This window comes from Puntigrus tetrazona, unplaced genomic scaffold (genome assembly GCF_018831695.1).
Source record: "Puntigrus tetrazona isolate hp1 unplaced genomic scaffold, ASM1883169v1 S000000904, whole genome shotgun sequence".
Lineage (NCBI taxonomy): Eukaryota > Metazoa > Chordata > Actinopteri > Cypriniformes > Cyprinidae > Puntigrus > Puntigrus tetrazona.
In genome coordinates this window covers 253,716-278,942 of record NW_025048504.1, presented here as the reverse complement: position 1 = coordinate 278,942, position 25,227 = coordinate 253,716, and the positions used below count along the sequence as shown (strand labels likewise).

The following is a 25,227-nucleotide window of genomic DNA, read 5'->3' as shown; positions in this document are numbered from 1 at the left end:
CAGAATGGAAGTCCACGCACTTTCTGAAATGGACATCAGTAATGCTGAGGACATTCTGAAAGTGATGACACCCATTAAGATTGATTCTACTATGATGTGTGAAGAACAACCCACATTGTCAGTTTAGCCTCTCCAGGCTAAACTACTGAAACATCTTGAGCCTTGCTAGGATGATACAGACATAAATTGAGAAATGACTTCATGTCGATACACAAACCCCCACAATGTTCTCTCTAGAAAGGTAAGCCATCTCTCTAATTGTCAATAGCAAATGCACAATAGCAAAATCTTTAAATTCTTTGTTATTATTTATTTTTTAAAAGCACAACATTGTTCAAAGTTTCATGTTTACTTGGTAATAACTAAGAATTTTCCCTTTTTTTCCCCCCTAGCATGTGCTTTGGCTTAAAAAATGTATGTTTGCAGCTTTGCACCCCGTATTTTTATGCTGACTAATTAACTGTATTTTATTAAGGATTATAGGATTATAATATGATGATGGTCCTAAATGAAGTTCTGCTGTGTGCTGGTAAGGTGGATCTGATTTAAAGCGTAATCTGTTTAAAGCGTAGGTATTCTGTAGTAGAAAGATTTGGGATGAATTTATGTATTTCAAAATGTATGGCCAGTAATGACACGTAAACAAATGTAAACTTTATCATCATTTCCATCCGTCTAATTAATTTTCTTTTTCAGATGAGATGCGTCTTTCAAAAAAAATCAGCAGAAAAGAGGTACTCAAATACAGATTCATCGCTCCTACGCCACTAACTGGAAATCCACTCGACTGGACTGGTCCCATGAGACAGAAATACCAATCATTTCAAATCTGGCAAGAAGTTATCTTTGCATTCCTGCCACCAGTGTGTATTTCCTAAATGTTCAAGTATGCAATATTTACAAAAATAAAACCTATTGTGCATTGAATATATAGTAGTAGTGTTATTTTTATTGCTTATAATTCATTAAGACAAAGTTAAACTACTGAACTAAAGATCTGGATCAAGTTGCTACAAATGTATTGAACTGAATGATCATGAATTACCCAAAATTTGCTCAGATGCAGCTGCCTAAATATAGAGAATCGAATAATTATAATTGAATCAAATTTAATTTCACTGTGAATCGAATCGTTCTAAATTTGCCAAAATCATTTTTGAATCCAGTTGAAAACATATAAATTGTGAATCAAATTGATTCACTGTCTACCCAAAGATTCATTGCTCTAGAACATGTATTGACTCTAACCCCTTTAGACCTTTCAAATTATGTATAGTTTGTTAATGATTAATAATGTTAGAAAGTAATCTATATGGTAATTGTAAACATTGTAAAACCATGTGACATTAAGCCCAAACATCGACTAGTGCACTTCAAAGATGCCAGAAGTGTTTCTATGGCTGTTGAAATTTCACACGGTCAAAGCAGCGATTGACAGTGGCTTAAATTGGTTTTAAATTAAGAATTTTTATCATTGTCTGTGTCCTATATATTTTACTCAAAGATTTTTTCAGCAGATTTCCTAAATTTGTAAAATTATTTTAGGTTCTTTTCTACAGCATGATAGGAGGCCAAGAAAGTAATCTCAATCATTTTTACACAAAATGTGCAGTGTTGACAACACTATTACCAAAGTCACTGTAAGAAAAATAATATCTATAACTGTGAATAACTACAAATACAACTTTATCAGTAACTATAAATAAGCTTTTCCATAAAATATGTCAGCCATTCCAGAAAGTTAATTTACTTGATATATTCTGATGTTTACTGTTTATTGCTAAAAAACAAAAGCAAAATAATATCACACATTTTAAACTATTTTAAAAAGTGTCCAATATTTTGTTAAAATTGTTACAATTACGTAAATACAATACTATTTAGAAAATACCCATTTCATAGCTTCATTTTTTAATATAAATCTGAAAAACAGCTTAAAGCTTTATAACATTAACATTTTTCAGCATCATGAATCAAGACCAAAGAATAAACACCAACCTCTCTGTTCTTCATTGTGTTTCATTCTGCAGGGTTCTGGATCAGTCATGCTCTCACTTTCCACTTTAATAACCTTGGTCACTGCAGAATTCATTTTTTTCCTTATTGTTTTGATGCTCGTCTGCATTTGTAAACCGATGGGAAAATTCCAGTATTTATTGGTGAAATCACTGACTGTGCGATTGTTGTATCTGCATACAAATAAAGAAAAATATAAACTCTCGCATATAACAGTAATATTTTTGTAATTTTAACGGCACTACGTCTTTATTATTTTAATAACTACATTCGTAGCAATGAAGTACTTCAAATATTAATATATTATAGTTTAATACGTGCAGTCACTGATCATACAATATTCATTAAACAGAAAGAGTAAAACAAAATAACATTTTAATGTTTCCTTTCGTGTTTTATCATTTACATTATGTATAGATTTAAAATGTCCCACCGGCTCATTATGAAGGATTTCGTACTGTTATTAATTTTAACCGCTTATAGTAAAAACATTTGATACATGTCAAAGATATAGTTATAAAACATATCGCAGCAACACTTCCTATCGGTTCGCATTAACTCCACGAGGCACTCAGTAACAGCAACATTATCAGTATAAACATGGACACAATCAAACACACGTAAACACAAAAGTGCTCAAGCCTTCATGAACTGAATTGTTGCCTGTTGTGCTGAGTGTTTAAGTCGACAAACACAAACTGTGCTGAACCCAATGCAGTCAATACACAAATATACATTGCCCATCAAATGGTTGATGGTTGTGTAAACATGAAAAATACCATGAACTGCTCTTCTCTTCTCAGGATTAGCCGCCTTCTTCTTGTAACATTTATTGGTGATAGTGGGCAAGCCAATTTTGGTGCATTACCGCCACCAACTGAACTGGAGTGCCAATATAGGACAAGAAATGGCATAGTATAAAGTATAAATAAATAAATAGACAAATGCAGAAATAAATTCACAAATAATTGTATAAATACATAAATAAATAAATAAATAAATAAATAAATAAATAAATATAAACCATTCAGGAATTTTAAAATCTATCCCATGTTTTCGTGTCATCATGCGCCGTCAGTTTAAAGCGAATGCGAATAATATTAATATGCTAAAATGGCCTCTAGGTGGCGCCAAATGTAAAGTGATTGATTTGAATTCTGATATCACGTCTTTCCAAGTGGCACCATACCACTATTGACATAATGGATATTGATATAATTATTAATTATTATGTGTAGGCAAAATAATTGTGAGTGTGTCAATATTAAAAACACAAGAAGTAAAAATTTTATTAAAAAAGAGAAGAAAACCGCTAAGCATTTCCTGATCTTTTTGACAATCTTGGTGTTTATTGTAAGTATTGCATTTTAACTCACAGCTAGAATCAGAGTGCATGTTTACAAAGAATGGCCACAAGTTCATCAGGGCATCTGTTCCTTGCGGGTGGAAAAGCATCGCCCTTAACAGACCCTTTTCCCCGAGTCTCTTGACAAAACCCAGACGGATTTTCAGGATCAGTTTAGCATTTTCCTTTCCACCGGAGCGGTCAGAAACATGGGAGAGCTGATCCCAGACCAGCAGTACTTCTCTGGGAAGTGTCGTTGAATTCGGGCCTGGATCGATATACGGTGGCCTCATCAGGACAGGGTCCATTCTCGTAAAAAAAAGTTAAATAAAATAAAACAAAAAAAAGCACTGGCATATCAATATGGGCCCTGGCTTTAAATAGTGCAGATTGAAAAATAACAATATTAATTGAAAAGGAAAGACAAAAGCAACATAGGTCCTCTTGTGAGGACGACAACAGAGGTTCTTGTCTGTGGTTTGGCCAGGTGTTGATAAAGCACCAACACACGTGAAAACGCCTCCGTGGCGTTCACCTCAGTTTGTTCTAAACACAATGAATGTACACCCTACTAGAACAGTCTAAAACTCTTATAACAGGGTCGAGTACAGCTACCCCACACACACGGGACGTTCAGCAGCCAAAAGCATTTGGTTGATGCTGGATCGGGACACCTAACGTAACAGATGTCCGCACTGCTCGATTGCAGGCAGAACGTTTACAAATTACACTCGGCTTTAAAACGCACTAAAAAAGCAGCTCTGCATTTGGGGAAAATATTAAATAATAAATATCACAGACGGAGTGAGTTTACGGTTTTAGAAAGGAATTAGGGAACTAAAGGGAGGGGAATGTCATCAAAAGATTTTTACTAATGAAATAAGTTAACCCTTTCCTCCGATTTCGGATCAAGGGCAGAAAATAAATACGCCTTGAGAAAAGTTAATCAATTCTGCTTCTTTTAAAACAAAATCAATTAATTAGTTTTACGTGAGGCAAAAGTTCGTAGCACGCCCACAGCACGCTAGTATTGGAATGCCTTTCAGCTTGAGAACGAATACAGTTCTGAACATCGATTAAATAAAGAGCGCCACTTAGTGAGTTAGCATGCCTATAACAGAGGTCCACACTTTGGCATCCCACCGACCACTGCCTGCGGTCACTCGTTCTTGTGTGTCCGATTTTAAGTATTTCAGTGTTGGTTGTTTAATTTTAAAAAGAAAGTCGTAAAATTCCTCGGGCAGCCACAGAATTGAAACTACTTACGTTTCATCCAGCATAATGAACAAATAATACTGTCCATGCCACCACAAAAGACTCTCAAGAGAAAGATAGTCAATCTTTGCAAAAATATAATTTAAAATGCACAAAACACAAGACGTACAGCAACAGAGGCAATTTCTACCCATGGGTAACTACCTTTTTTTCCTCAACTTTTTATTTTAACTTTAATTTATTAAACTATCGTATTTATGTACAAAAACGAGCAAGTTGGCGTTGCTCTTTTGGACGGACACAAGCGTTGTGTCTCAGGAGTAGGAGTGCTAATGTGTTGATCTGACTACAAGAGTTTATTGCTTATTTCTGCCAGGAGAGACATCTAGTTAAACACGTGGGTGGATATTTCTCTGACTTGGCGCCAGTTCTACGGAGGGCTCTACGCGGTCGAGTGCAAGATCGCTGGGTTTTAGCTGCTGCGTGAAAAGTAGCTCCACGGATTAATGCACCAAAAAATCCCACAGCCATGGGATCATAGGTTTTTCGTCGTCTTTGATGAATGCAGTAGATCTCTTTCTGCTTTACTGGTTTTGTCATGTAGCACCAATGACAGTCTTCGCCACCGTTGAGCAGTGACGTTAGAACCATTAGACCAGATGAGAAGGAAATCAACAGGTTTAGGGTTTCTTGTGTTGATATGGAGTTATGTATGTATAATCCAGTTTGGGTGGGTTTAGTTGAATATTTCACTAGTGACCAGTTCACGACCCATTCATGTAGAGAATTAACAATCAGGGGCTTGAATTAAGAATTAAAAATTAAACATCTATTTTATACAACTTAGCTTTCCTTTTCGGAAAAAGGGGATTCAGATAATGACAATTATCAGAAAAGTCTCTTATTCAGTAATATAACCATCTAATAACCCAATTAAAATCACAATCACAGATTGTTTCCATTTCGTTCATATTCGCTCAGATACATTCACAAACTCAAAATAACATCAGGCATTCTATAGGGCGGTGGTGTTCTGGTCGCCTGACTTCAATAAGAGTATCTGATTGGTCGAGGAGGGAAAGGTGGCTAGGAGGCAGGACTCACTTTGTGGGCTGGGATAATGTGTGTGTGTGTGTGTGTGTGTGTGTTTGTAAAAGGGAGCTCGTTTTATGAGCTGAAGGCCAGTTTGATGCTGCAGGAGGAGTAGCCCTCATCGCTGGCAGTGCTCTGTAGACTGCTGTGGTCATCCAGATCGCTGGTGCTGGCTGTGCTGACGCTGTCCAGCTCTCCGTGAGAGAACTCTGTGCTCTCCACATCCACCTCCATCTCTTCTGTGTTTAAACAGAGAAAGAGAAATAAAATCAGACAATATGTTCATAACATTGTGAATCACATCAGGTATGTCACATGAAGTGGTGGAGGATATCTAGCTTGGCATTAGAGACAGAATGATAGAAGATAGAAAGGAGAGAACTATATCTAGCTTGACATTAAAGACTATAGAAAAACAGAATGAGATATATATATATATATATGAGATATATACGAACCTTGGTCTGAGTCGGAGCGGTCGGATCTCTCGGAGCAGAGAGTGGAGCCTACACTGTCAGTGCGTATCCTCTCGGCCTCCAACACACCCCCGCCGCCCCGCAGCAGGTCCAGTCGCCTTCGGAGGTGCCGCTGCTCTCGCTCCAAACTCTCCAACTGATGCTGAGACTTACGCTCCGCTTCCTCCAGTTTCTGTGGGAAGACAAAGAACAGTGACTCATGCATAATTACAGAAAATCACTAACGGCACACACAAAAGAATTCAAGCTGTAATCAATTGTTATTACAGCTAATGCATGAGTAAAGACAGGTTCAGAACTACAAGACCTTTATATTATGTTCCTTTTTTTTATAATTTCAGAACTGGGAAGTGTTGCGAACCAGATTCAAACCTGCTTTGATTTGCAAGATAACTAACCAAAATTTTTAACGACCTCATTAACATCATGACATGAAATAGCAGGACGGGAGATTTAAAGAGGTGTCTGTTCCGCTCTTGTGACTAATGGATTCGTTTACTAAAGTTCTGAATCCAGTTTGGATCAATAATCCCTCCACACATGACCCTTGTGACCTTATAATACATCACACTAGAACAATGCAGCATGACCTCCAGCTACAACCAATAATGCACTCACACACACATGCATAACTGGTTAGGAGAGCTTAACCTGTTGTTAGGGGAAAACCAGTAGGACATCAGAATGAAAGCCAAACTGAAAATACAGGGTTGTTATCAGATACATATTTTCAACAATACAAAGTATCTGTCTGTATTGCTTGACGTGTTTAAAAAAAAATTCTTAAGGCACGAAAACTGATTTGTCATATTAAGGGACAAATACAATACTTACAGGAAGCTGTGGGGTTTTTTTGTATGTTTTTTTATATATATATATTATATATATATATATATATATATATATATATATATATATATATATATATATACACACACACACACAAATAAGTGCTAGTTGATGTACTAAAATTAAAACAAATAAAATTTTTAAAAATTCAAAAAAAATAAAAAAAAATAATGTGTCAAGAGCAAGTGCACAAACCACTGGGCCAAAGCTCCAACATCACTAGCGCCATTTAGGAGCTCATCTGAAGTGTGTTTACCTTTATGTGTGTTTTGGCCTTGTTGAGTAGTCCCAAAGTGGTGTGGCGGCTGCAGTCTGGTCCAAGCGGGATGAGAGTCTTCAATCGCTCCAGACACAAGCGAAGGTGGGCTCTCCTGAAACATGACAAACAGAAACGTCAGCCTCAAACACACACACGTGCGCACGCATGCACCCTGAAAAAAAAACAAAAAAACGCAATGACCTTGCTGTACCTGTGTGATCTGACCAAACGCTTTTACGAGACAACACCTCATTCCCTGGCTTAAACACGAGGTATGCACACACAGCCACCCACACATACATGCCACTGATTACCTGAAGATTGCATTCTAGAAAAGTTGAGGTTGAGACCATTTCCTTTCTGATGCAAAAGTGATCTGTGTAATTAATGTCTTAAACTAAAAATAAGCATTTTTAAAGACTTGAAATAAAAGGAAAATATCGAGAATGATAGAACAATAAAGAACAACAGATGAAACCAAAGAATGGTAGTTATAATAAAACTATAAACAGAATGATAGAACAATCAAGAGATTGACTGACAGATAGAAGATGGATAAATCAAATAAATAAATAAAAAGACTGAGGGCGAAAACACCTTTAAACAAGCACTCTCTCTGTCTACATTTTACAAGCATACGTGAGCATGCGTGTGCCTGTGTACAGGAGATCACTATCAGCACACAAGTCTCAAATTGTGTTATTGAGGCTTTTCAACTATAATTCTGTTTGCATTTCACCTTATCGGCAATGAAGATGGCTGCTCTCTTTCTTTCTTTCTCTCTCTGTCTCTCACATACACACACTGTCTGTCTGGCCTGTGACAATGGTGGGAGATTTATCACAAGCCTTATCACTCTGTCTGAGCACCACCAAGAGGGAACTGTTATCAGGACACCCATCACACACACACACCCCCACCCATCGCAGATGCTCCACTGTCTTAGTGTGTGTGAACATTGACTGATCAACCTGGTGCATTAATGGCTGAAGGGAGCAGACTGGTATTTTAGATTTACTTGTAGCTTACACAAATGTCTGCACCAGGCCTCTATTTCATCTACACTCATTTCGCCCAACAACTCCTTTACCATGGCAACCAGATGTAACCCAAATGTCTTTTAAAGTATTTCTCATGCTATCTACATATCATCTGTCTCCAGACATGACAGTATCTCGTCACACACTCAAACAGCGCTTGTCAGGAAGGCCATAAATATGTGCACGTGTTTGCTTTCGTCTGTGTGTGGCATGATAAATAACTTCGGTCTAGTCGGCAGACAGAGACCATGCCAAACAACAATCACTAAGTCTGTCGTCTCACAGGCTAAGTGAAAAACAACATCTTTAAAAATACCTAATTATTACGTCATGCATTAAACACCAGTTTCTGTGGTACCTTAAAAGATTGTTGCATAACAGAAACAAACACAAAAACACACACACAAAGGCTAGACGTAATGTGGTCTAGGTAAAGGTAGGTGTGTTTCAGTCGCTATGAATAACTTACATTGCGAACAACAATGCATTCACAGTAAAGTTATGTAACAGTTTTAAAATCAAGGGTTCTTTATAAATGGAAAATGGTTCTTTATAAGCATTAAATTCTAATGTTCTACACATTAAGAAAATTTCTTGGCAACCTTTATTTTTTTTATTTACTTTAGTGCTGTCAAACGATCAATTGCATTCAAAATAAGTTTTTGTTTACATAATATAATAGTGTGTACTGAGTATACTTACTATGTATATAAATACACACACACACACACACACACACACGTATACATAAGACAATAGAAAAATAAGAAAATATGCCATGTTTATATATTAAATATATTTTTATAATATAAAATGTAACAGTATAAATCTATCAATGTTTTAAAAATATATGTTGTGTGTGTATATTCACTTATTAAACAGTACACATACATATAGTATGTAAACGAAAACATTTATTTTGGATACAATTAATCATGATTATTTGACAGCACTACCATATTTTTTTATTAAGATTTTTTTTTTCATAACTGAAGGAAGCAAAGTGGGAAAGAGTCAGGATTTGAACTGAAGACAACCGTAGCACAACAGCGCTGTATTGGCACTAACACAACCTTTATTTTTAATAGTGAACAGCCTTCAAACCCTTTTACATTTATAGATAAAAGAATACAGCCCTCTGCAATGGTAACTCTACTTACAAATGACTCCAGTGGAGTCCAATAACATTATCATGCCATTAAGCTAACAGCACAATTCCACACACAGAAACATAAAATTACCTTTTTTAGTGATACTTTTTTGCACTGCATTCTGGTATTGCCTTCTCCACAAAAGGCAAATTTGACTAAAAACAAGTTAGCTATATTGCCTTAAAATTCTGCCTCTGTAGTTCTTTGGTCGTATAGTGACCCTTGATAATCATGGGAGTGTAGAATCTGTGCTTCAAAGCTGCAAGTCTATTCTTCTGGTCAAGATCCGGCACTGGTAGAAGATGCCAAATTTTATACTCCTCTGCATTAGTCATATATAGAACTCTACAACTTGGTTTAATAATAACTCAAATCAAACGTGCCTCTTACGTTTGAGCGTGTTCAGGCCTGCTCTCTCTTACACCCCAAGCAAGAATTTTATTATGAAAAAACATCTTCACATTTCCTTTAAATGACTCATAAAAATAAACACATGCTCATAGTCAGGGAGGTCACGATCATGAAACACTTGATTGCATTTATTATCAAACGAAAGCAATATATAAAGTGCATTTACGTTAAGTTTATTTATCTTTAGATAGATCCATCCTTTCTGTCCTCTAGTGGGACATTTATTATAAATTGAAAACATATGCTTGCTCTAGATTCTGCTTTGTTTATTGGTAAATAATAAATAGAGTTGGCATAATGCTATGGTCTGGCATGGTAATAAGTAATGTCAAGGTCAGGAGGAGGTTGACACCATTTAAATAGACTCTTAAATATTTTGTATTTATTCACATTTTAATTGAACACATTTTTCCCCAAACAAGAGTGTGGAAAAGGTTTGCAGATTACATATTGGCTTGGCTATTTGCCAACTAACCATACATACACATGTATAATCATAGCTTGCTTCAACAGAAGGAAATCTTCCTGTTGTTTTACTGCTTACAAAAATATACACAGCTCTCTACTGACAGAAACACATAAAATTTTGATTTAGATTTTTCCTGAATATTAGCATTTTTCTTTAAGTGAGAATACAAACTGCATCTTCTCTCACAACCATCCATCTATTTATAGAATCATGTGCATGTAATATAGATGAAACCCCAAGCCATAGTGATGGCATTGAATCACTGTACAGCAGTGCGTCCCGACTAAAAAACGTTGGGTTTTTTTTCCTACGGATTCTCCCGTAGTATATTTTTCTCCACTTCCTCACATGATGCCTTTGAAATACTGTCACATGGCTGGGTTATTGCACACCACTGCACAGATTACAAAACGAGAACAGGCTCTGGGTTCTCAAGCCCTAGTTTGGATCTGATCAATATAGCAGGACTGACAGCTTGATCTGGGTTACCAGCCTTGTTTTATTTAAAGGTTTGGCCATGTGCATTATGATGTCACAAAGGGTGAGCAAGTAGATGTTTACCCATCATATCAATAGAAGTCCCAGGCTCTCAAACAGCTCTCAGATTAAACAAGAGTGTTATCCTCCCCCACCACATAAATACACACAGATGGGAGGCCATTTCTGGTGCTAGTCCTCCATTCTCATGTAATCTGTCCAAAAACTGGACAAAAAGCAATGTAAGCATGACATTAGAGAGATGCACCAACCTAAAAGCAATTTACACTCAATGCTGAAAATAAAAGAAACCTTCAAATGTGGGTAGACAACGAGGGAGATTGTAGATGTAAAGTTAGAAGGTGGGGGTAGTCATGATAGAGAGAATGAAAGGGAGATAAATAAAAGAGGTAGGAGGAAGAGATAAATACCAATGGAAAGAGAGTAGAGACACACTATGACAGCAATATATGTAAGCCTTTGAGCCATGCATGGGGTGAACCAATCAATCAATCATTTTTATTTATATAGCGCTTTTAACAACACAGGTTGCATCAAAGCACAATGACAATGACAGCTTACTGTACAACACACAAAGGGGGTGCAAAAATACACATTTTCAAAATCGAATAGTGAGTCGGTTGCCTACATATAGTTAGTCGACGGACAAGTTGTCATTCAACATCAACAGAGCATGAAGTAATGTAATAGCAAGGATTTAAAGAAGACTCTTTATAACTTCATCCACATTTTCATGGTAGGATGCTAAAAAAAAATATGTAATAAAACAAGCAGCACAAAAAAATATTGGAAACTACAAACAAACAAAAAAATGTGGATGCACTAGTCTCACTTCCAGTCATTTTAGCTGTTGTGCAACTAGTCAAACATTGAAACAAATCCCTAGACAGAACGAGATCTAAATTGGGCCGAGGATATACCTTTGCTGAACTCCTGATTAAGCACAAATACAATAACACGGTAGCTTCAATCCACAGGGAAATAAAGGAGCACGTACAAACTCAGACATTAACAGCTGTGGTGGAGCCAGGCCCGCTCTGGCCCATCAGTAACACATGGATTAGTTCACACGTGCTGAGCTGTAATCTGCTCCGTACAGCCCAGACCAGCAGACCCCACTCACATGCCCACAGAGTATATGTGTGTGTGGTCATGTGATTGCTGCCCCCATCCCTAAAGCTCCTGCAGATGGCTGCGTGCATGGAAAACAGATTCGCTATTGTACTGCTCTCTATTACGAAGGTTTCATTTGGCCAGAAGTTGTGGACACCTTGGATAATCTAATAAACGTGAGGTGATCCCAAAAACAAAGTGATGAAATCAGAAAACAGAAAAGTCACCAGATGTTTGATCACAACACTCTCTCTCAGAATATTCAACTCAATCCATTTTACTTCCCCGGAAGGACGCCTAATCCGAACACAAAAAATACACACACAGTGGTGGTGGAAGGGCAAACAGCCATAGGACTCTTCCATAATCAGATCAAAGGCCATGGATACACAAAGCAAAGGACCGTGGGTGCAGATCAATGTGGTTCATTATGATTGGACAACCTTCAAAAGGTGCACTGATTGGATGCTAATAATATAGCTTTGTTGCACCATGATGATTCCTTAGGCCGAGCTCAACATACTCAATATTTGACAACTCAAATATATGACACTCTGTGGTAGGCTTCAGGGCTGTAACCACCACAAACATTGAAGAGGGCATGTCACCTCAATATTTCGATTACTAGTTGCCCAATATTTTTTTTTAAATGGCCAATTGTTAAGAAACTACAATTTTTTGAACGTTTTGTTACATCCCTGCCAGACCTGTCAAATTTTGACTCAATGTAGAAACAAAAAAACATACAAATTTCATTAACAGGTTTTAAGGGTGTTGCAGGTGACATTCAACTGACTGTGTCATTCAGGAATGTTACTTGCTTCCTTGAGTTCAGTCTGTAATACTAAGGAGGAGTCTAAAAATGTTGGGTGTGTATGTATAGCAAGGTTTATGGTGGCATCTGTTTGTGTGTTGTTTCTGTAACCTTACCCACTAGTGACCATGCATGCTGCATTTGACACGAGATGTGCAATGAAACACCAAGTTCTTTTACAGAACACGATAAATGTGGGCCAAGGTAGAGCACTAGTTGCCTTAGAATCTCAAATGTCCTCTGCTATACTCCTCCAACAAAAACCAAAAACTGCCACAGGGGCGTGTGTCCTTCCTGACTCACCCAAAACACCCAGAGCTTTGTCAAACTTCCATAGCACGAGCATGCATCTACGTGTGCACTGTGAACATGCCCCGGCACGTGTGTGAGTCTGCATTGCCTACTTGACCAAAGATCACGCTTCCTAAGCTGCTTTTGCAGGCCAGGAAAAGCTTACAAGGCATCAGGTCAGAGAGAACAGCCAGTTCTCACCTTCCTTTGCAGGGGTTTCCAGAATTCCCAGGGGAAGCAGAATGTTCCAGCTTCCTCTGTTCTGCCATAGACAACAGGGAGGACAACATGTAAGGTCATTGGCAGCAAGTTCTTGAGGAGTACATTTTAACTATAAATGGCGTTGTATCTTCTGAACACACTTCTTTCCACATGATTCTCTTTGTGGGCGGAAGTGTTTTGTAGCCAATCAGCCCGAGTGCCTCTACATTCTGAAAAGATCTTTTCTTAGGGCCGCTGGTCTATTTTCAGTAAGCCAGCTTGGCAGCTTTATTCCTGAGCCTTTGCATTCTGACTGTCAAACACACCATGGCCCACACATCCACGACAGAGTGCTTAACACACAACCAAACACCCTCGCTTTGATTTACCCAATAATTAACAACTACATATCCATAATTGGAAATGAAATCAGTGATTTCAGTTCTATTCTACATATTCCTCAGCTGACATCTGAACTGTGCACCCAAAACCAAGTTTAGGAAGTTGAGGCTCACCGCATACGTTCAAAAGCATCATAAGATCAAACAAAGGCATGCTCGCATGAACACACACGTGTTATCTGTATCTGTGTGGTGGTCTGCGAGAGGCCGGAATGCGGTCACAAGGCTTTCATCTTCCTCTTCCTTTCTTGCATGCAAAAACACTGAGTTATCTTACATCTTCATCAAACAAAAACTTGTGCATGTGATGCCTGATGAAAAATGATCACTGCTTGCCACCTCAAACTGCAGTAAGGCATTGAAAAGTAAGAAACTGTCCCCTTGAATTTACAGTCAGCAGCCTTGAGTGCCCTGAGTGGCCCAACTGGATCTTCATTATAAAGTGTTGTGTAATATTTGTATGTGCTGACAGTAAAGGCTGTTCGACAAGCTCTATCCTCTATACCAAACCCATACAACCTCACACCAGCGCACTAACAACCCTTCACGTGCATAGACATTATCTAAGAAACCCAGCTGGTATGGGAGGAGATGAGTCTACTTGTATGCACACATACATATGGTGCATTTTAAATTACTCAAGTAAAACTTGCGTTGGTCCACCAATTATTCGGGAGCAAAACCTTTGTCCAAGTTTCCATTCTCATCCATGTTCCTTCCAAAATGACTGGCAAGCAAATAAATACAACACTCTGTGACTAAGCTGTACTTAAGAAAACTTCATAGAGCTCCAGGTCTTCATATAGAGGGTCACAAAGGAGTTCCTGTTTGTCTAGACTAGAGTTATTTTCGGTCTTTGAAGTGGAGCCTCCAGTATTCGCGTGCGAAGAGCCTAAACAGCAGGCCCTGCACTGTCGGTGTCTAATGATCAGATAAGCACTCATGAGACCAGAACATACAGTCCATCATCTGTAAGCACTCACGCATTATGCTCACTGTGTACATGGGTGCCAAATTCAAAGAAAAACACCACCCATATGGTTAGAACATTTCAAAGAAATCACACTTGTATTCTCCTAATACTGTACACCTACAGTAATAACTGGTTTCCTTTTGTGAACTTCCTATTATGCAAATGACATTGTGAAAGAATGGACATAGAATGGACATGGAGTGCCTCTCTGGTTTCTGTCATCTCCCTAGACTCTGGTCAGTAATCTGAAACCGAGGCTGCAGTACTTGTACAGGACAGAGGGGCGGGTGAGCCATGAGGAGAGGGAATGCCCTTAGATTAACAGAATTGGGTCACCTCTTACTTTCACTTTAAGGTACCTGTTGCTACAGGGACAGGCTGAGGACAACTGTAGGACAATACAACGTTTTAAACTTCATGTTCGCCCTAAGTATTGACATTTTAATTGTTCGTGTATATATATATATATATATATATATATATATATATATATATATATATATATATACATATATAATTTTTTTTTTTTTTTTTTTCCTAAAGCACTACAATTCTTCAGGCTACTTTATCAATTTACTCAAGAACCACTTACATGCCAATGTCATATAAAGCAAAGCAGAAAATATAGCAACCAAATCACAAAGCTCCAATTTCCAATTTTGGTTATGAGTAAAAGACTGCAATGCATCACTGTTTTTCCAACCATAAGCTAAAGCATTGGTTTCATATTGGTGCCCTCCATTCCCCCATTTTATTCTCTAAAATTGTAGTACCTATTTTAATCAATGGCATGTTCAAGTTGTGGTGCCCATGAAAGTTAAGTCAAGTTTAAGTGGCTTGTGATATTTTCTATCATTGCCAGTGTTCTCATTTAAAAAATACATAATAATAATAACAATAATAACATCAACAACTTTTAAATCGTACTTACCGATTTTTCTCTAGCTCATTGTGTGTGGACCTGTAAAACAAAACGGAAGCAATGAATAAGCAAACATCAACTTGCTTGTGAGTCAATGAGGAATTAAGTACAAGGTTTTTAACATAACCCCCATCATAAGCATAAGTGCTCAAGAAATGAGCTTATCTCCAGAATTAATCGTCAGCTCTCATCATGAGATCAGAGAACATGTATGCATGAAAAATCCCAGCCACTCATAAGGAACAAGACTATGCGTCATTTAAGGTTCCAATGGATTTACTAATTAATCTTTATTGGGGGGTTAAACCAGGCACAACCAATCCAGTGGCACCAGAGGGAATTATAAAGGCTTCTCTAAATGACCCACATGTCACTGCAACTCTTTGTTTGGAGCGTAAAGACAGAGAAATGAAGTGTGCAGAACAGAGAAAGCAAGCACAATGCTCAGCCTATATGGGAGCACGTGAGAGAGCTCTCCTCTCTGTACAATGAGTGAGTGCCAATGGACGCGCTCTCTCTCTCGCCCTCTCTGAGAGCACGAGTCAGTGTTATGTTAATAATGTAAAGTGAATCAGCCATCCTCCTAAGAGGCTCTTTGTGTGGCAACATGATGAAAGCTTTTCCAAAGCTCTAAATGGTCAGCCGAACCAGCCGGGCCAGCAAGAGATGGTTGCAGCGAGGGCCTACTTTTCCATGGGTCATGTGACCACTTCCCTTTATTGGTGACTATTAATACCAAGATCATGTTTTCAGGCATCCTGTAGCTGACCTTATGGTATTGCTCCTTTTGCACAGGAGGATGCTTGCAAGCTCATGGGGGAGGAGGAATAGAGCGAGGGAGGAAAAACAGAACAGTACGGTTGTGTTTTCACAGCTCTTATTTTTGTGTGATAGGATGTGTAGTGTCAAGAGACATACACTCTAGGTAAAGACTATAAAAATAGCACAGTGTTCATTTTCATGGGTTTTTACCTGTTTTGAAATATGCTTTGCAATGTGTTGTATTTAGGTGTTCCTAAATTTAACTGACAATGTCTTGGTAAGAAAATTTACCAGTAAATTTTAATTTGCTTCTTTTTCTTAAGAGTTTAACATTGGTGTATTCTGTATTTACTATTGGCAACAGAAGTGTGTTGTCTTGTATTTTAATGCTCAAAAATTTGTTGCTAAAAGCATACAAAAAAAGAGGATGCCCCACACATTTTTTTTAAAAGTGGAAAAGTATTTTTGCTTACAATCTTTCCACCATCTTCATTTCAACTAAAGCAGCCTGAATGACCTCTTCTCAGGAGACACACACAGGCATGCCAGATGATCCGATAGCGTTTCTTTTACATTTCCTCCATCAGTGCTCGCTTTGTGTACAGTAACACAGACCTGAGATCACTTATCAAGATGTCTGTTACTTTGAAATTCAGTGAAACAAAACAGATGGAATTGACAACACTAAACACGAGAGGGGGAAAAATAACCCCTGTGAACCCCTCAACTAAATGCCCTTTTGGTCAATGCAAAACCTGTAGCTAGATAGTATTCTGATAAATTCAAAACCTGCAGCTAGACTGCATTTTGGTTAACTCTAAACTTATAGATGAGAGATGCCACTTTTCTCAACTCAAAACCTGTAACTAAATGGATTTTTTTCCAACTTGAAATCTGTCAAACTGAAACTTATCAACAGAGGTGTTATTTTTGATCAACTCAAATCTTGTACCTAGACTGTATTTTTGGTCAACTCAAAACCTGTAGCTAAATAGCATTTTGGTCAGTTTGAAATCTATAGATTTTTAGTTGACGCACCGTAGATGGACATAATTTTTTTTGAGCAACACAAAACTTGGTAAGTTGCCTACTTATGAAAGACATTCTGGTCATCTCAAAACCTAGTGAACTATCTACACAGATGACATTGAATATTAAACATGAATAAACCTACACAGAAAAATATTAAACATTTATTATAGTAAATGTGTAGTACACCATGGCTTTTGGCAGATAAATGACATTGTATAACCACAATTTTACTTAAAATACCATGGTTAAACTATGGTTAGTGGCTACCATGGTTTAACTATAATAACCATATTTTCTGGTGTAATTTGTAGTAAACCAACGGTTAATTTTCCTGGCCATCACAAAACCTAGTGAGCTGACTGTCTACCAACGTAACATTTATTGGCATCACAGTCGCCGCATCATTTATGTGATTTAACAAAGTGCCTTTCAATAGACGGATTAAAACGCCTGTTATTATGTTTTCGTTTAGTTTCTTTTATCAAATCAACATTTAATGGAAAAAGACCCGTAACAAATTTCCAAAGCATGTTTTAGAAGAATAATGTGGAAAATGTATTTAATAAGAAGCCTCAGGCTGTTCACCTTGGCAGCCTGAAAACAACAGTTGCTGTAAATAAGAGCCGTGCGTTGAAGGCTCCGGAGCTAAATTAAAGTACTCTTCTCGTGAGAACCAATAATACAATACTATTTGTTTTTCCCTCCTGACTCTTTAGCAGAAATTACCGCAAATGCGTCAAAATAAACCGAAGATGTCGACAATGCAGACTTTTGGTTCAAACAAAACGAAACCCAATAGCGCAAAGAGGCGAAAACAGGACGTGAGTTTTCGCACGGTCCCTAACCTCAACGCTGCAGCAGTCCCGTTTGACAATCAGCTGATGAGAGCTCCCCTCCCCCAAAACAAATGAAGAAAAAATAATACTAATATATAACTGATAATAATAAAAATATGTAACTGATATGCTTTGCTATAGTTATAAAAGGCATTTAAAAGTCTATAGTTTTATTTAACATAAAAAAAAACTATGAATTAAAGATAATGATTTATAAATTACAGCAGCAAATATTCAAGACAGTATTATAAGCAGTGACTAGTCGTGACAGATGTCATAGCAGTGTGATCTATGCACACGTCTCTCTCTGGCTTTTCTCCAGCAGTGTTTTTCCCCCTCTCGTGGAAGTCTAGTCAGATCATGTGCTTACCTGTTGTGGTTGTTGCTGCACTTTTTATTTCGGAATTTCCTTTGTCTCTGGTAGTTGGAGTGCTGAATAGACGGAAAGGTCGAGGCATATCCGTGTTCACTCTCTGAAAAAGACACCGCAGAAACGTGTCACATCTAACCAGATACGAGCCAAGTCCCTTTAAATACCTCAAATTACAGTTAATTCATAGGTTGGCTTATTTGACAGGACAGTTTGCATGCTATAAATAATCAATAACATGTACCTCTTTCTCTCCTTTCTATATATTCGGCTGCTTCCAGTAACCTCTGGATATTCAGCACAGCAGTCATCGTTTGAATAAATCTAGATGTGTGTCGTTTTTTCTGATATGTGATCACGATGACAGCTATCGCGTCGCAAAGCGTAGCATTGAAAATCATCCGACGATTCACCTGTTTTGTGTTTTTGTTTCTATTTGCTGAACCGTCGACTCGAGGTATTTCCTTACACTGTTACCAAGCTAGTTACAGGAAATCAAACACAAATAAAACATCCGACGCCTAAATATCAAAGTAGTAAAAGTGCTTTAGGAAAACAGTCGAATATAAAGTGTAAAAAATTAATAGAAACAGGTACAAAAGAGTCCCCGAGAGCCCAGCCTGCGAAGTCCCTGGTGCTTGCGCTGTTTTCTCCTCCCCTAGTTTGTTTACCTACTGTTTTAACAGCTGAGAGGATAGAGACCTCCGTGCGAAGGATTATGGGAAATGTAGTCCGTTACCCAAATGGCCCTTTAACGCGAAAAGGTAAATCTATGTTTAGTATTAGTTTATTAGCACTTATTTAATGATAAATACATTTATACACAAAGTCTCCCTTAAGAATATCTAGCAATTTTAGCGAATGAGATTAAAACAAAAATAATATAAACAAATATGCATTTTATATTCATTAATATTCAACCTACTATATTTATATTTGACATTTTTATTGAAAACAACCATTGTAGAGGGAAATGCTGTAACATACACTGGTTTCTTACTAATACAAATTTCAACTTAGTCATCCATTTATTTATAATTTAATTTGCACCAAGCCATGCAATTTGCATAACAGGTGTTACATTTAATCATTAAAAAAATGCCGTTTTTGCCATTTGATAATGCGCACTTCAACTCCCAGAATCCCACAATTAGAGCACCGTTTAAGACAGGCCCGGCAACATATGACATCACAGCACAGCAGCTCCGTTATTGGTCAGAGGCCCTAGTAAGCGTCCGCCAACGCAACACACTCTGGCCAATCAGAGCAGTGAAAAGTGCGCCATGTGGATGTCATGTGAACACACCTCCTAGGAAACAGGAAGGCGAATTGGAGAACTCTTTTGAAGTAGAAATATGCAGTCCGCATATAAAATTTTCAGATTTATCTGAAACGTCGGTTGGCTTTAAATCGCAAATGAATACTAATGAAATAACTCGAATAAGAGCGAATGGTGAAAACGTGATCAAAATGTGCCGTTTCTAAAATGCTTCTTTCTTTTTAATAGTTGCCCTTTAGACGCATTCAACCTTAAACACTATCATAAATTAAAAAACATAGGCGCCAAATATATTTTCCTACCGTTTTTATCAGTACAAAGCACACTATAACCCTCAAACAAAAACAACTTCGTTTGATCAAATGCCTTTATTTATACGTTAAATGTTTAATGAATGTTTAATCATACATACACTCTTATACTACCTGCGTAATGGAGAGTTATGGGGTGCAAATGACAATCTAGCACAGTAAGGGGTGACGTCAGTGTGTGTATCGTGCCAGCAAATGTTGTTTATTTATTTATATACTTGTTTATGTTCCTCGAGAGAAAGAGATGGCAAACAGCCTGGCATGTCTCTTTTCCGAACAATGCCAGAATTGGCTGCCCCATATGACAGTGCATGCCAGGTTGGGACAGCCAGCCTGCGATTTGGGACATCAAGTGCGCTGCAGGAGAAATTATTCGCCTGTTTTTGTGTCTCTGATCCATGCAATAAAATACAGATATGTGAAATTTGGCGTTATACGACTTTGTGCAAGTGAAGAATAGCCCTAAAGCAATTTAAGTTTCTGCATTATGTGTATTATAAAACTGCTAAAATATAAAAATGTCTCCTTGGAACAATTGGAAACTTGATCCTTTAAAAGCATCGTGTCTGTGCATCGCATATCGGGGCACATTGCACATGTTCCTCGTCTACTTGGCTGATTGTTCGTTGAACTCGATCCTTTGTTGTCTGAGTCTATTGACAATGAAACAGTTTGTCTGCATTACGCAAATGACTCGAAATGACCCTTAAGTGCACTATAATATCACTTACTTCCATCTTTCCTCTCGGAGCTCTCAATATAACGCGCAGCCTCCAATAAAACCTGTACATTTTTCAGGAAAGTGTTTATCATGGAAGAGTCTCTGGAGTTGAAGACGTCATTGAAAGGACAAGTAGACATCTCAAAATCTTGCTGATCCAAAGATGTTTCGGACTCCAGAAACAAGTCTTCGGCCTTCACCTCTCCTCGTTGCCTCTCAGTCCTCACCATTTTGTTCCCGTGCTATGAATATTGTCGGAATTGGAAGTGTATGTGAGTTATTGTGCTGCGCTTCCCTCTCTGGATCTACTGAATAAATGAGGGGAATGTAATGGATGAGGAGATAAAAAACTCCGGTTTTGCCGGGTCCTAGCGCCCGCCGGGCGCTCCCCTGTCACGTCTACAGTGTGCCCCCCCCCCCCAAAAAAGCTATGACGCCACCAGTCTGCGAGACTTCGTAAACATGATTTGTCTGTACTATGAAAATGAACACTGAGAGAAACATTCACAGTTAACTTTCTCTCAATCTAATAAAATGTAACCCATATAACCAATTAACCTTCCAAAGTTTATTTACATACTTTCGAAGTAATAGCTTAAGTTGTAAAAGTAAGTGCGCAAAGACTTACAGAATGAACCATGGTTTTGTTACAAATAAAACCACAAACTGGTTACTGTAGGTAAACTATGGTAACATGGGTTTTGCAGTATTAAGCATTGTTTAGCCATGTTATTTATAGTAAAACTGTGTTTATGGTTGTCAATTCACACAAAAAAATATGGTTACTACAATTTTACTATAATAAAACCATGGTTAATATTTGTAAGAGCATTGCAAGATACTTGCTTTTGAACAAGTCATTACTTCACAACCATTAAAAGTTTATTTTTTAATATCTGAATATTGTTTTTATTGTCATGTCGGTTACTCCGCCTCACTGCCGTTCACAAGCCCTCTTCCATAACCTAATGGAATAGTAAAGAGTCTATTGAAAATATTCCTCAGAATCTAGCTGTAAGTAGTAAGTAATGAGAAAACCTTGACTATTGTTTGAATTCTGTTATAGTACTACTCTTTTCATGTACTGTTTTCACCTATTACACAGGGAAGAAGGCCTGTGATTTTGGATTCAGCCATAGTACCAGACACTGAAAGCATTAGCTACAATAATAACGCAAAAACACTCGTCCTCTTCTTTTACTAAGCACATTTGAGGCCATTTTATGGTTAATCAACTTTAGTAGGCTTTATAAAGCTCAAGCACGTTATATTTTGTTTGGCAAATTGGCAGCGTAACTTTTTGCCACACCCAGATTAAAAGAGCAGTTATTGCTGTTTTTGTTCCATCGAATTCCATTCATATGCATGCAAACGCTGGAGACTGGAAACGCGAGCTCATGTGAAAAAGATTTCGCTGCTTCAGGTTTGGTGAACTCTTAGCATAATCATCAGGGACAGTTCACCCAAAAATTAAAATATTGTAATTTACTCATCTTGTGTTGTTCCAAACGTGTTCTTTCTTCTCTTGAACACAAAAGATATTTTGAAGAATTAAGTCAATGGCTAACAGCGACTCACTGGGTACTGACATTCTTGAAAATATCTTATTTTGTGTTCAATTAAAGAAAGAAACCCATGTAGGTTAGAAACAATGTGAGTTAATGATGTGAACGATCCCTTAAATTATAATAATCATGCTAAAATGATTTTTTAAAAAAAGGAAAAAAGATCATTTTCATCATAATAAAATACTGAGCTTTATAAAATTAAATAAAAAATATATAAAATATAATTTTATAATATAAAAATAACTTAATTTCAGCTAGTTGCCAAGGCAATTCTAATCAAATACTAAATGAACTTTAAGAACAAAAGAACACTTTTTTTGCAAACCACAGGGGATTGTAACATTTTAGAAAACTGTAGTAGATTTATTATTCTATTTATTATTATTGCTTATATCTTGAAATTATAATTTGAAATACAGAGCATTATGTCATACATCTGTCACAGTGATTGATACGCAAATTCTAGTGTGACTCAGCTTTTATATTTAAATACCCTCTTATAATAATTCATTTACAATGCCTCTTTTTTAGGTTATGAGTGATTCTGGCTAAACGAATACTTGAGGTTTCAAATCAAAAAGCTCCAAATCCTGACAAGCATGCACAGCTCCAGTCGTGGCTGACAACAGCGCTGAAACATCATTATCAGGAGTGGAATATGTTTCAAAACCTCTATTTAGTGCAGAGGGAGGGCAGAGAGGCTGGAGTTCACTGTCCATTCCCTGCGGTCTTTGACTTTTTTAGCATGGCAGCTTTTTACCAGCGCCAGCACAAGGGGATGGCAGAGCTCAGCTTTCCCCAGCACTTCAAAGCCAGTGCACAGGGCTTTAACCGTTTGATGTGAAGTTCACAGGAAACTTGAAAGTGGGGAGCACAAGAAAGCCAGCAAGCTCTATGCGTCTAAAAAGAGAAAAATTGGTAATGTAGCCTTCAACCTCAATGCGTGCTAGTCACACACCTGACAATGATGCAAGGCATTGTGGGAGACAAGAGGAGCTATAAAGACTTGTATAGTTGAGCTATAGTACATCAGTGAGGTTATTGTGCCCTTGATATTGTCAGTAGAAGCAGCGAATAGCGGCTTAGTAGTAGTAGTGACTAGTGCTTAGTAAAACAACATCCCGCATTTTCTCTAAGAGTATCACTGATTTTTTAAATTGGGTTTTCATTTCAATTTTCCTAATTTAGTTGTGCCTTTGCCATTCAAATTTGTTTTTGAAAATATAACTAGTATTTAATTTTCAGTTTGAACAGTTTGTCTGGATACATTTGTCTGGATAAAATTTATAAATGTTGCCTTACAAATAAATGAAAAAATGTAAATTCTTAAATTCAGTTAATGTTTATTATATTTCAAGTAACAATTGTTTTTTAAATTTATGACTTTAATTTGAGTTATCTATTATAAGATGTCACAAACTTCCAAATATGATGATCCAAAGGACACCATTCCTAAAATACAAAAGCATATTTACCGTATTAAATATAATATCATTCAATATAATATAAGGATTAATTTCATGATTTCTGGAATTTAGAATAAATAAAGTCATTTCTGATGTTATAATAATAAAAACATAAATAATAAATAATCTAATCTAATCTAATCTAATCTAATATAAATCAACAATAATTAAATATTAAAGTTAACTAAGTAACAATAAAAAGTTAATTAACATTAAAAAACAAACTGGTTAGCAACATTTTTAATCATTTAGCGACAAATAATGTAATTTATTACTTAATGTACCCATTATTTACCCCAGTCTTTAGTGTCACTTGATTCATCATATGAATATTTATTTATTTATTAATTTATCGGTGCAAATGTCTTTATTGTCATTTGATCAATTTAGAGTATCCTTGATGAATAAAAATATGCATTTTTTTAGGGAAAAAAGTAAAAAACTGTAGTGTATTCCATTCTCCAAACTCATTGGTCTCTGCAGTGTCAAAGAGATGCTATGTTATGTAATATTTAAATCTCTTTCAAAGCAAACTGGATCTGAGATCTCCCTGCATGAGAACATTCCTTATTTTTGGCTGAGACCAAAAAGGTTGCAACCTTTTACTCAAGTCTCACTCAACCCTCTTTCGGCTTTGTTTTAAAGGTGTATGATGCTATTAAGGGAATTTTTACAACCCCCAACACTTCTATAGCTTTTTACAATCAGTCACGTTCAAAAAACCCTTTAAGACCTTAATTAAAGAGTGGGCTGACACTGTACTTTAAGCCAACATGACCAGTCTGCACTGCAGGCTATCTGGGGTCAGACTATACCTTGTTAGGGCTGTCATTCTCATGAGTGTGTCCCGGAGCCATGACAACAGGCACCAGCCAATCCTCCATCCCTAGCCTCCAGACCGTGTCCACCTGCTTAAATATTTAACGCTCTCATTCACAACTCCAACAGCTGAATTAAAAATGCTCTCGTTGGTCTGTTTTCGAAAACAATAAGCTGGCCAGTGACTGTGAGTGGCAGTCATTGCTGAAGCTCTGGGGCCCAACAATAGCGTTTAACATTCTCCAACAACATGAAATTGTTGAAATTCTTCACCAAGGAATTCGGGAGCTCTCATTCTCCAAGCCATCAGGTCTTGGAGGAAATAAGACATGTAATTGTTATAATTATAAAGCAAGGATGAAGAAGTAGCTAATATTGAGTTTCCTCCCACATGTGTTCATACTGATGGTGTCTCTCCTCCTACATGATCACTCTGTGACATTCAAAATAAATGCCAGAAATCTGCAGCACTCTAGGGAAAGCTTCACTTTTGAGGGCGAGCATTTAATAATTAGCTTTAAGACGCT

General features: G+C 37.2%; 1 protein-coding gene and 1 pseudogene across 3 annotated transcripts; both read right to left on the bottom strand.

Moving 5' to 3' along the window:
• The window catches only part of LOC122335825, a 31,241-nt pseudogene extending 28,463 nt beyond the window's left edge, over positions 1 to 2,778 (bottom strand).
• A 565-nt stretch (positions 2,779 to 3,343) lies between these two features.
• On the bottom strand, positions 3,344 to 21,167 carry mxi1 (max interactor 1, dimerization protein). Of its 3 annotated transcripts, none has more exons than XM_043233638.1 (6): positions 20,858 to 21,167; positions 18,537 to 18,639; positions 15,546 to 15,575; positions 7,250 to 7,364; positions 6,127 to 6,316; positions 3,344 to 5,904 (listed from the first exon to the last, which is right to left on the bottom strand). In XM_043233638.1, the coding sequence occupies exons 1-6, from the start codon at positions 21,075 to 21,077 to the stop codon at positions 5,744 to 5,746; spliced, it is 819 nt and encodes a 272-aa protein (XP_043089573.1). In that variant the 5' UTR covers positions 21,078 to 21,167; the 3' UTR covers positions 3,344 to 5,743. The 3 variants fall into 3 exon arrangements, with proteins under 3 accessions (XP_043089573.1, XP_043089572.1, XP_043089575.1); XM_043233637.1 differs by having other exon boundaries at positions 3,344 to 5,907; positions 20,858 to 21,163; XM_043233640.1 differs by lacking the exon at positions 20,858 to 21,167 and adding an exon at positions 18,781 to 19,204 and having other exon boundaries at positions 3,344 to 5,907.
• Positions 21,168 to 25,227: the final 4,060 nt, after the last annotated feature.